Genomic DNA, 12,818 nt, shown 5'->3' with positions numbered 1-12,818 from the left:
ACTGTCATGGAATAGAATCAGGCAAGAACCAAAGTCTGGCTCCAATGCCAATGCTTTCACTACTACCTGTTGTGATTGTCAAGTTTCTGAAAGGCACACATTAGATTTTGATTTAATCTCCTCCTTTTTTTTTTTTCTTTTCCAGCTCCAAGTACAGCCCAGTATGGAATTACCGGAAGCGCTGATGTTATTCTCTCCTGCTGGTACCTTGTGTTGACACTGTCTTCTTTCACCAGCATATTCTACCTGAAGAATGCCATTCTACAATAAATTTAAAGACCCATAAAAGGCTTTTAAGGATTCTCTGAAAGTGCTGATGGCTGGATCCAATCTGGTACAGTTTGTTAAAAGCAGCGTGGGATATAATCAGCAGTGCTTACATGGGGATGATCGCCTTCTGTGGAGTTGCTCATTATGTAAATACTTTAATTCTACTCTTTTTTGATTAGCTACATTACCTTGTGAAGCAGTACACATTGTCCTTTTTTTTTTAAGACGTGAAAGCTCTGAAATTACTTTTAGAGGATATTAATTGTGATTTCATGTTTGTAATCTATGACTTTTCAAAAGCATTCAGTCATGGTCTGCTAGGTTGCAGGCTGTAGTTTACAAAACCGAATATTGCAGTGAATATGTGATTCCTTAAAGCTGCAATACAAGCATTCAGTTCCCTGTTTCAGTAAGAATCACTCCACATTTACAAAGATGCACTTTTTTCCTTTTTGATAAAAAAGCAAATAATAATGCCTTCAAATCATTTCTTCAAAATATAACACATATCTAGATTTTTCTGCTCGCATGATATTCAGGTTTCAGGAATGAGCCTTGTACTATAACTGGCTGTGCAGCTCTGCTTCTATTTCCTATAAGTTCAGCATGGGTGTGCCTTCATGAAGTAATATTTTCTCTGTTTTGCTAAACATTACAATTTGAAAGCAAAAATAAACTGCAGTGACAAAGTTAAATGACACTTCTGAAGAAGGAAGGCACTTGGGACCTTAAAATCTCTTCCTTCATTATCAGTGATGTTTAAGATTTTCCTCCAGTTTTTGTAATGAAAAAAACAGCATAATAACATGGTACACTAAACATACCAAATGATTAGTTGCAGATAAATATTAAATCTATTGTGGGGAATAATTCATTATAAAATGACAGCACAGTCCACTCAAGGAATTGCATAGCAATACAGCATCTTTCTTTTCACTACTCTGAACCAAAATTTAAGCTGGTTTGTCAAAAAATACCCAAAATTCTGTTGCCTATTATAAGTAAGTTGAAAAGCACTCAAAATTTATGTGATTCTGTGTCAATGTTACAGAGATAGTGCTCCTGTGCACTTGAGCATTTTGCATATTTTCTCTCTGAAAACATTATTCAGTTGATAGTCTGGAATCCAGGTTATATTTGTAAAATACCACCTATAAAAGTATTCTATATTGAAATGCAGCAGATCAATCCTTAAAATATCCAACTCCTCAACAAAATCCTTATAGCTATTTTAGCTTAGAAATGTGAAATTTTCCCCAAATCACCATGCTTTACTTTATCTTAACATGAGATAAATAAATTGTGACAAAATGAGTACAAGATGTTGGTGATGAGAACATTTCAAGATAAAATAAGTATTAAAATGCCATGAGTATTAAGTTATCTCAATTATAAAGAATGAAAATTACACTTTTGAATAAAAATATTGTCACTCTAGTTATTAGCTTACTGGCATAGTTTGATGGCTTTATCCATTCCTAAAGAGAGACCAGAGTCTTGAACTCCATTTCACAGGCTTGATGAAGGGATAAGGATAGGTACACTTAAACTTCTATCAGTGCTCCCTTTCTGAAAGTCATAACAAAGCAATGATATTACTAATAAAATACAAGATGATAAATTTTACAAAGATTGGATATATTCATTTTGCCCCAGAAGGCATGATTTGAAAACTGCAACTTTTTTCAGGTAAAATTTAGACCCAAAGTATACCATAAATCTATTTTAATTAGAAAATATGAATCTTAAATGAAGGGATATAAATATTCAGTCTTCCCACAAAATGGCAATAAGATTAATATGATGCAATTAAATTTACTGTGTGTAATGAGTTTATGACATTTTGAATGACATGTTAAATGGGTTTTTAAAACAAATATGTCATCTAAAATTATTATTTATTTGCTTTTTAAAATGTCCTCTATGAACTTGGTGTATAAACTACAAAATATTTTATGTTTTGTATTGCAGCTTTAAAGTGGCACACTCCATAATAATCTACTTACTAGAAATAGTGGTGCTACCACAAAAGTGTTAACCATCTGTACCATTGTTTGGGAGAAGGAAACAGATCAAGAATGCATATTATACAGTGACCTTTTTCCTAGAGTTAAAAATACCTCCTCTTTGTAAGGTTTGTAGGGTAAATGTGAGGTAAACTGAGGTATAAACTATGGATGAACCAAATAATTAGTTCAAAGTGTTGTCATGATTCCGAATTTGTGGAGTCTGGTGTTTTTCCCATAGAATGTGACCGAAGTACAGTCATAGCTCAGTAGCTATATGTATTTGCCTTTATGTTAGAAGAGATTTTCTCAAGTGACATTTTTAATAGAGGAGGTATTCACTATGTTTTCCTGTATCACAGCAGCATTCCTAGTCCTTAGGCCCCTGGACAGTGACATCATGAGTATTTATGAGTTCAATATTGTTCAAATAAGGCTACAGTATTTGCTTTTTTGTGTGAATGTATTGCATATAATGTTCAAGTAGGTGATTTTGCATTTATGGACATAAGAAGTGTCTAATTATTCCATTTTATCAGTCCTGACTGTACAAGATTGTTGCAATTTCAGAATACCAGTTTTATAAACTTGATTTATCTCTTTATGTCTAAATTTTTTTTTTTTTACTATTCATTTCCAAATTGTACTTTCCACAAGTTCCATTTGTGGAACTCCTTTGATTGCCCCTAATTTTCTTTACAGAGAGGAAGACAGAAAAACAAAGAACAGTAGAAAAAGAGCAGAAAAAGAAAAGAAAAAGAAATGCAAAGAGAGAAAGAAAAAAGGAAGGAAGATAGAAAGAAAAGAAAGGAGAAAGAAGCAAGAAAAAAAGAAAGATGGTAAAAAATAAGAGGAAGTGAAAAATCAGAATATTGGGGTAGTTAACTTATTCATTTGCATTCTTAATTAATTGCAAATGGCCTAATTCTGATTTACAATGAACAATCTCATTTGAAACATAAGTCCTGTTATACCATTAAATTCATATTATGCAGCAATTATATAAAAAAGTACTGCCCCATAATCATTTTGTGTTTCCAATGCCCTAGAACATTTGAGAGAGAGAATTTCAAACTTAAAACCATTTTTCAGGGGTTAGTTAAGTTTAACTGAAAAATTAATTATTCATCATAACATTTAAACTATATCTAGAAAGTAGACTGGAGAACTGAGGAAATTATCCAGGTAATTTCTGAAAATATATTTATAAGTACCCCTATGCGTGAAGTCAGAAAACTAACAAGCTGAATTATCAAAGCCAAACATTTATATTGAATAAATTTATTGCATATTTGTTAATTTATCCATTGTGTTTTAGCTTTGTGACACAGCCAAAAGTTACCTATTTAATCTTTTCAATAAAAATTGTTTTTTGAAATCCAGAAATGATTTAAAACAAGGTCAGGTTTTTAACTATTTATTGAAGTATGTGGATGTACAGTATTTCAATAGATATGAATATGAATAAATGGTATGCCTTAAGATCCTTTGAATATGTATTTACTTTAAAGACTGGGAAAGCTCTTCCTGTCTTTTAGTAAAACATCCATATTTCATAATCTGATGTAAAATATGTTGTACTGTTTCCAATAGGTGAATATAAAGTCAGTTTATCAATTAAAGTATGTATTTGACTCATTTTGAAATTCAGTTAAAGAAAAAAAGTAATAATAGCTTAAGCATTTTTTTCATCATTTCCTTTTTCATTTTCTGCCACATTCACTTTACCATACTCCAAAGCAATAGAAGGTGGAAAATTTTGGTAGTATATTTTCTAATGGCTCCTTGCAGTAATGTTATACTGTAATGCTGATTTCTTAAAGGTTCGATGAGCTAAACAACATGTAACACACACAAAAAAAGAAATTTGGGGAGGACGTTTTATTATCAAGTGTTTACAACCTTTACCTGATAAAATGTAGGAGAATTCATAACAGAAATAAAATCCCAATGAACTTAACAGGTTAAGTAATTGGAAACCCAAATGCCTAGAGGAGACAGGCAGAGTCCAGTTTCTAAGACGGCTGAGTATCAAACAACTGAAACTGCATGATCTAGCTCAAGGCATTCAGATACAACTGTTTAAAGCACCTTGTGTTCTTCCCAAACACACCAAGTGATTTTACTAAGAATCTATAGTTTGTGAATACTGTGATAAGCAAATGGAAGATCATCTCCAAAGAATGACATAAACTCTCTTTTCCAAACTTGTTTATGACTCTTTACAGTGGTCATAGACAAGTAAACAGGAGTAATGTGGTATATCTAAAAAAACAACAAATTATTTTTTAAAAAAATCCATGCTCTGATTTAATTTACTTTGAAATCTGATGAAACATCAAAAAAATCCATGGAAGATGGAGCTAAATGGTATTTGTTTTGGTGTAGATGATTTTTGAAGCCATACATATTCTGTTTCATAACACACACTTTGGCCTTTATGAAGAACTTTTTATATAATAAATGTAAGATCTGGAAAGATGGCACACAAAAAAGAGCTAACTTCTCTCTGAACATAGTAAGTAAAAATGTAACTAGTTCAAATTCATGTCTAGATAGAAAATACTTGGTTACTTTAGCTCATCAGGCAATAATATAATACATTTTAAGAAGAAATTTTCAAGAATGCTTCATTTGAGACCGAGAAGTTTAATTTACCCACAAGTGAGTGTATTACTAAACTTCACAAGAAGCATAATGGTATCTCTTTCACGTGTGTGTTTTGTAATAATTCTAAACTTGGTGAAAGTAGAACAATCTTTGCACAAAATCAAATAATTTCCAGGCTTCCTGTAGAGAATAACAAGTGAGACCTTTCTCATTCTTCTTCCTGAAATCTTCATCCGTGGGCAACACAAGAGCAATACAGATGCTCCCCGTACCTTGTGATGAAGAAATGTGCTCAGCCTCAGTCAGAGGTTGTAGCCGGTTACTCTTGAGGGGTCACAAACACCACCACCTGACATTTTTAAATAACAAAGCACTCTGGCGGACATCAATACTTTGACATTACAACATTTTAAAGTAACTTAGAATAGAAAATGTGATCGTCACATAGTGATGCTGAAAATGAGATTCAGGAATTTTAAGTCAGTTATTCAAAATTATCCTGCTGCTCAGTAGTGGATCTGAACCAAATATGTATTAAAAAAATTTCAATTTCTTCCTAATCCTATTTAACCTTCACAGAAACAGGAAAAGAATACAATCAGATAACTTCACAAATGACTATATGTATATGTGCATGTATAACTTTATTTAAACACACACTATATATATATATATACACACATATGATGAGTAAGCATGTACAAACACACACACACACACACACACACACACACACATATGCTATCTCCATTCTCCAATGCATACAGAAGGTATGTGGTTTAACACTAAATTTATAGTTAATTGAAAACTTCAGGGGTATGGAACTTATGCTGCAACTACTTTCATATTGTCCTTGGTTGGCTTGGAGTCATCACACCAAATGGAGGATCTTATCATAATCATAGGATGTGCTTTTCAAAAGACTTGCTAATTTTGAAATTATCTACTTAAACAGTCATTCAGGCTTCCATAAGTGAAGATCAGAATATACACAGTAAAAAATAATAATAATAACTTCAAATAGAATACTGATTCGAATCTCAAGTTATGTTCCTTGAGTTATTGTATATGCAAACATTAATTGTGTGTGCTGGGGCCCTTGAACAAGAGGGAGATCCTACTTTTAAAAATTAATCTATATTCATCCTAAGAAACAGAGTGACATTTGTTGTCAAAATATAGATAAAACAAATCCTAATCACATTAGCTTGAAAAACATGATCTTCATACACTTACAAAAATAAAAACATTAATATATTAATGAAACATTTGATAAGATGTTACAACCAGAAAACACAATAATCCAATGAAAACACATATTACTGACTTAAAATGTTAAATTTAATGTTTGTGCAGAGAAAATTAGATTTAGGAAAACTTCATTGAATCTTTATCCAATGGAGTTTATTTTTCTAGAGTTTTCTAGTTTATATATCTAGAGACAAGAAATACTTTTGCTTCATATCACTTACCTACCACCTACTGCTGTGAAAGTTACAGAAGGAAGTCCCATATACTGGAAGGTAAACTGAAGTGTTTTGTTTAAAATACCGTTTGGTTTTCTACTATAGCATAAATAATTATTGCTAAAATGATGAGGCATAAACATTTTAAAAGCAGTTAAAAGAATCGTTAATATTTTGACTTTGATGAAATCATCATTACAGATGGAAAAAAATGATCTGTAACTCTACTATTCAACATTCAACATTGTATTACTATCATTTTCTTCCTTATCTTGATGATCAATGTCATGTTGGAAGATAAATAAATAATTATAGCAAGAATTATCTTTTTATAACAATGTATATTATTCAAATATTACTATATTTTGGATGCTTGTTAAAAGAATTAAAGGGAGGTATTTTAGTTCATGGTATAAAAGGCATTTTACATCAACAAAAATATGAAAAAAATGAAAGGTTGACATAAAAACATTTCATCAACCAAATACAATGGCAAAGGTCAAACCGTTGTAAGTAATTGTAGTAAAAGCTTAATGATCTGCTGCCACTTAATGCTAACAAGCCTAGTCATAGCACAAATTTTGATTGCTATAAACTACAGGAGGCAACATGGTTCATTAGGCTTTCAAAGCTTTTTATGTTCAAGGAGGTGGTTTTTTTCCTTCTGTTCAAGTGGAATTTTAAGCATTGGTAAGTTCCTTGGTGGAACCTTGAATGTTTTTATTAATTTTGACCTTTACATTCAGAAAGCTCTACATTAAACCCCAGCACACATAACTCCTATAGTTATGAATAGTGCTTAAACAAGTACTCCAACCATATGAAATTTCCTGAAAAAAAAATTTGTGGACACACTTAAAAAAGATTGATTAAAATACTCTTTAAACACTATAAATAGCCATAAAAAAACAAAGATTCATTGATTGTTCTAAATCACCTAACAGGACTGAGTGAACACAGCCATAGATTTCTAAGTAGTTTCCTCAATGTGGGCTTTGGCTGTCTTGCATCTTGACATCTCTAGGCCACACCTTTGACAAGTAACCTGGCAAAATGTGGTCAATAGCACATTTATGACATATTCCTTAGGAAATGGTTGCAACAGATTTTAAACTGCTTCAAGTTCAAGCTGATGTCTTTTTTTTTTTTTTTTTTTTGGAACGAAACAACACATACTCACACACAGAAACAATCACATCACTATCAGTGATCTGGAAAATAATCTTGCAAGTCAGGCATTTAGTGCTCTGGATAACTTCAAAGAAAAAGAAAAAGAAGACATGACAACAGTGCAACCAACAGTTTCTGTTTGTCTCATTTGCAAAAGTATTAGCATAAAGAACATCTTGTGAGTTAATTACTCAGAATATGACTCCTGCTTCAAATATGATATGGAAGAGAGTTAACTTGAAATAAAACTTGTTTCTGCAGTTATGGTTTCCCTATTGATGGACAACTCGATATATTTGAAAATCTTCCTGAGAGTTAAAAATGTTGACAATGATAATGAATGTGTACTTTCTGCCTGGAAATGTGTATTTTCAGTTTACAGATAAATAAGCAGGTATGATCAGAAATTCATGTTTTATTATAATTCAACTTTTACAGTGTTCTAAGAAAACATTTTACACCCTTAGCTGAAGGCAACTGCTTAGTTTGTATTATACCTAGGCACATGTTGCACTACTGGGAGAAAAATAGCTAAAAGCTGGAGGGCATCCTGGGCCTAGCTAATGCCACATGTGTTAGCACTGTACCAGTAAGTACAGATGTTTGTCTGCCTATCTATCTATCTATCTATCTATCTATCTATCTATCTATCTATCTATCTATCTATCTATCTATCTATTTTAACGTTGGGGGTGGCAGGTGTCAACACTCTACCAGTACAGTACAGATGTCTGTCTGTCTGACTATCTATCTATCTATCTATTTATTTTAATGTTGGGGGTGGCAGGTGTCAACACTCTGGCAGACAAGGTCTGAGGATTAGTGCCCAAAAGTGCATGGGCCTCAGGCAGATGGACACAACCCAGAGCAGTAAAACATACTGCCAGAAGACCAGGCTTAGGGATCTCACATACATGGGTATGGGTGGCTATGGCTCGGGGAAGGGGATCTGTGGATATGTGAGAGAGAGGACTTTTGAGGGAGACTGTGACAGGTGAGGCGTGACTTCTGGGAGACTTCATCTAACCAGGCTACTGAACTTATAGGTAAGTGAAGGAGCTGAGAAAAAGTGGCTTGCAGGCAGGGAACAAGATCTTTCAGGGCCAAAATCCTGAGCTGGGATCGATGTTGTCAATTACCACCTATCTATGCACACAAAAGCCATGCTGGGGGTGGGGAGACTCTCTGGCAGGTCTCTATTATAGTACCCACAAGCAAGTGTAGGGGAAGGGGTTGAACCACACCAGGCTGGGCCATGATAGTAACCAGGAGAGTACTTGGTCCAGGAGCAGATTGTGTAGAGAATTTTTAGGTTCACCCCATGAGACTGTTACACTGAGTGTGGTGGCAGAGAAAGCTAGGCATAGTCATGGGACTCTACAATTCTGATGGGTACTTGAGTTGGGAACAGGCTAATCTGGTCCAGGCTGCAACAGGCACACCAAAGAACTGGATGTGGGCATGCTGGGCTGCAACACCAGCACACACAATGGCTAAGCCTGGGGACTAGACTATGTTGGATAAGGGCCGAATACCCACAAACATGCATGAGATCTGGCTTGGGGAGTGGACATCGTGGGGGAACATAGGAACTCCCCTGATGGCCCATCACTCCTGCCTGTGAACACGTGAGTCATGGCTGGTTCTAATGGGGACAGACTGAGCAGAGCCAGGACAAGCCATAACACAGGGCCATATTTGGGAATCAGTATGGGGTCCAGGACATGCTGAGCTAGGCTAGGCTATCCTATCTACTGGTTTGCATGAAAACCAGGGATGGGAGCAGGCTGGGCAGGACTTTGCTGCAGTACCCACCAGCAGAAGTTGGTATGGTTGAGCCATGCCAGGAAAGGCTGCAACATCCAATGGTAAAGGCCAAGCTGGGTGATGGCCTATCACAGGCGAAGTCAAAGCAAATACCAGCACACACCAGATTTGTGGCGGAGAGAGAGCCTGTTAAAGGTAAGTGGATGCTCTGGTGGAGCTGTGTTTCCAACTGGTGACTGTGGGAGCTGGAATGGGATCAGCAAACTGAGCTGGGCATGGTTGCTGCACTTCTTGGCATGGGTGTGGACTGAATCTGGAATGTGCCAGACTGATCTAGACTCCAGAACGCACTGGTGCCTACAAGGGTCAAGATGGGTTTATTACAGGCTGGCTAGATTTTGGCACCTCCCTAACCACGGAGAAGCTGGATCTAGAGGTGTACCATGCGTGTCTGGGCAATAGCATCTAATGGTAAAAGCTGGAATGGGTGTAGGATGGTTCGGCATGACTGCTGTACCTACCAAGACATGAGATGGGCCAAGTCAGGCTAGGCTAAGAACACCAGTGTATGCAAGACTTACCACTAGGAGGAGACCTGCTAGATGAGCTTGGGGAACTCCACTGTCAAGATGCAGTCCCTATAGATGAATGCAAGAATCAAGGCTGGGAGCAGTCAAGTCCAAGCCAGGTTACATTACTCACTGGCAAATGTTTGGCTCAGGACTCGAGTGAGTCAGGCTGGAAGGGTTCATAGTATCCACTGGAAGATGAGAGAACGTTGATAGAGTGCACGACAGGCTGACCTTAGTGACCATATCCACTGGAACATGCATGAGCTAGAGTAAATGGAAGCTAGTGAGGCTTTTCCCCAATATCAGCTGGCAAGAGATAGAACTGGGAACAAGTCCTGTCAAGCTGAGCTGCAGAATTACCTGGAAAGTATAACTGTGCAAATTGTGGGAACTCCTCTGATGTGCTACAGCTCCCACTAATGATCATGGGAACCAGGGCTGGAGACAAGCCTTGCTAGATAGGTGGTGGCACCCACCACCATGATTACGGGATGGATAGAGGGGTCGGTCAGGCTGTGCTGGGTTCCAACACTCATTGATGTGTGTGAGAGCCAAATGTGATGCAGGATAGTCTGGACCAGTCTACACTGACATGAACAGGAAGTAGTGCTGGGGTGGACCTGGTGGGAGTTATTGGTGGCCACCCTGACTAGGCTTCAGTTCCTACTGGTATGCATGAGGGCCTATTGTGTGGTGGGCAAGGTTAGGCTAGTCTGAAGCCACCATTGTTTGTTTGATTATGAGATGGGGCTGAGGACAGAATTGACCAGGTGACCACAACCACCAGTGTGTGTAGACTAATGTGTGTGATGTATTGAGCCAGACCCTGCACTGGCTGGCACACAGATGAATCAGATTTGGAACCACCTCTGATGAGGATTCTTTGGGGAACCCCCAACTGGACCACTGGACTCAAAACTTCAACCATACAGAAAATCACAGGATCTGGGTTTAAATGTGAAGTGCGTGTCAGAACTGGGTCTTCCCTGTTATTGTAGCCTGTGCAGTGGATGGCATGCCCAGATGTACATGGGGAAAATGACAACCAGCTCATCAAGGCATGCAGAAGACAGACATCTAGTACTATGAGGCGCAAAATAAATTGGTCAGCTTTCCAGGTCAAGCTTTGAAATTTGGTATCTAGGTGAATCAAGACTCTAAGTTGAACTATGCCAGTCAATGAATCTTGGAAGGATTTCCTCAACCTTGAAGCAACAAAAGCATCAGCATCTCAGAACTATGAAAACCACTGATTCAACACCCTCAGAATATGCTCCACATTGGGGTCCTGGGATGACACCCGGTGGCCTCCCCCAGTCCCTGGCTACTTATGCTGGAGTGGCCCTCCCCCCTTCCTCCCCACTTTCCTCCAATACAGGAAGGACAAAGAAGATTGAAGGCAGTTGCTTCATCCACTTTCCCCCACTCCTCAATCTCCTTAACATTTTCAATGGTTCACATGGGCATGTATACTTCTTAAGTATATAAGCATCATCAAAAACAAAATAAAATTATTAAAAAAGCAATTTAAAGAGAAAACACAATTTTACATGTAACAAAGATATATCTTATTAACACAGAAACTTATACCAACGATCTATGTTTTTATATTGCACTATTGTCTCAGGCTACTATCATTTCAAGAAGAATCTATCATCCATTATGTATTCATTTTAAAAATTTTATAAACCAAATTTAGATTAGACTGAAGAGAGATTTACCTTAATCTTTGTCAAGTGACTTGAAATGTTTCTGTGGCATTCATTCATTTGCTGACTCATTTGAAAATAAAAAAATATTATATGGATCTTCTACAAGTCATCTGAAAAAAGGGATGCAGTGAAGGTTAGCTGGATGTTTAGAAGACTTCACTAAACTGTAGAAAAAGTCATCTGTTTCAGTGATTTTTTTTTGTCTAAGAGGCTCCCTTCACTTTAAGGAAAAAAGAGAAGGGGAAAAAAGAGGCTGTAGAAGTGAGGAGAGGGTTTGGGAGGATAAGGTGAAGCTCTGGCCAAATGGCAGGAGAGGAAAACAGACAAGGAGGCAGAGAGATTAATGTATATTTTCTCCTAGAAAAATAGTTACTGAAAATACATGTGACTGAGGCTGTCTCTAAAAAAAAGGTCTTCTGTGAATGTGTTCTTTCTGCTGCCTGTGTCTGTCTTGAAGGATAACGTCTTCTCTTTGTAATGCGGCTCCAGCTCCCATGTCTATAAGACTTGCAAAAAAGTTGAAAAACTTTTTTTTCAAAGTCAGTAAATATAGAATTATATCTTAATGGAATTCAATAGTTCACACATCAGTGGTAGCTGAGAACAAGATAAATATATTGGATTAAACAGAAAAGGACTTTAGGGGAAAGTTCTTGAATGACTCACAAAATGATGGAAAGCTTGGATGGCAAGATCTTACCAAGACATGAGAAGGTAAGCATACCACTTGGGGGATTCAGAACCATTGCAAATCATGGGACACAGGTATATTGATTTTAAGTTGAAGAACTATGAAACATGGCAGATGATGGAAGCAATTAAGAACTCTGGGCCCGGCTTGGAAGCCTAGAGGCTAAAATCCTTGGCTTGCACAGCCAGGATCTCATCTGGGCACTGGTTTGTGCCCCAGCAACTTTGCTTCCCACCCAGCTCTCTGGATGTGCCCTGGGAAAGCCATTGGGGATGGCTCAAAGCTTTGGGACCCCTCAAGAGACCCACTTTGGGAGACCTGGGAGAGGCTCCAGGCTGCTGACTTCAGTTCAATGCAGCTCTGGCCATAGTAGCCACTTGGCGAGTGAATCAATGGATGGAAGATCTGCCTCTCTGTCTCTCCTCCTCTCTATATATCTGCCTTTCCAATTAAAACAAACAAACAAACAAAAAACAAACAAAAAAACCTCTCCTTCCTGATTTGGACATAATATCACCTGGTGAGAATTGCATTCCCTATTTCCAGAAGAAAGG

At 37.0% G+C, this 12,818-nt stretch overlaps 1 protein-coding gene across 2 annotated transcripts in view; it reads left to right on the top strand.

Moving 5' to 3' along the window:
* NEGR1 (neuronal growth regulator 1) overlaps positions 1 to 1,502 on the top strand; it is an 808,008-nt gene extending 806,506 nt beyond the window's left edge. Inside the window, exon 7 of one of the 2 annotated variants that reach the window (XM_040987281.1) lies at positions 146 to 1,502. In XM_040987281.1, coding sequence (XP_040843215.1) covers positions 146 to 270 — 125 coding nt within the window. In that variant the 3' untranslated portion in view covers positions 271 to 1,502. The remainder of the gene's footprint in view (positions 1 to 145) is intronic. The other variant, XM_040987282.1, reaches the window with a different exon arrangement.
* The last annotated feature ends 11,316 nt before the right edge of the window (positions 1,503 to 12,818 follow it).

This window comes from Ochotona curzoniae, unplaced genomic scaffold (genome assembly GCF_017591425.1).
Source record: "Ochotona curzoniae isolate NIBS_2020 unplaced genomic scaffold, NIBS_Ocur_1.0 contig_4612, whole genome shotgun sequence".
NCBI lineage: Eukaryota > Metazoa > Chordata > Mammalia > Lagomorpha > Ochotonidae > Ochotona > Ochotona curzoniae.
This window is presented reverse-complemented; position numbering and strand designations above follow the sequence as displayed.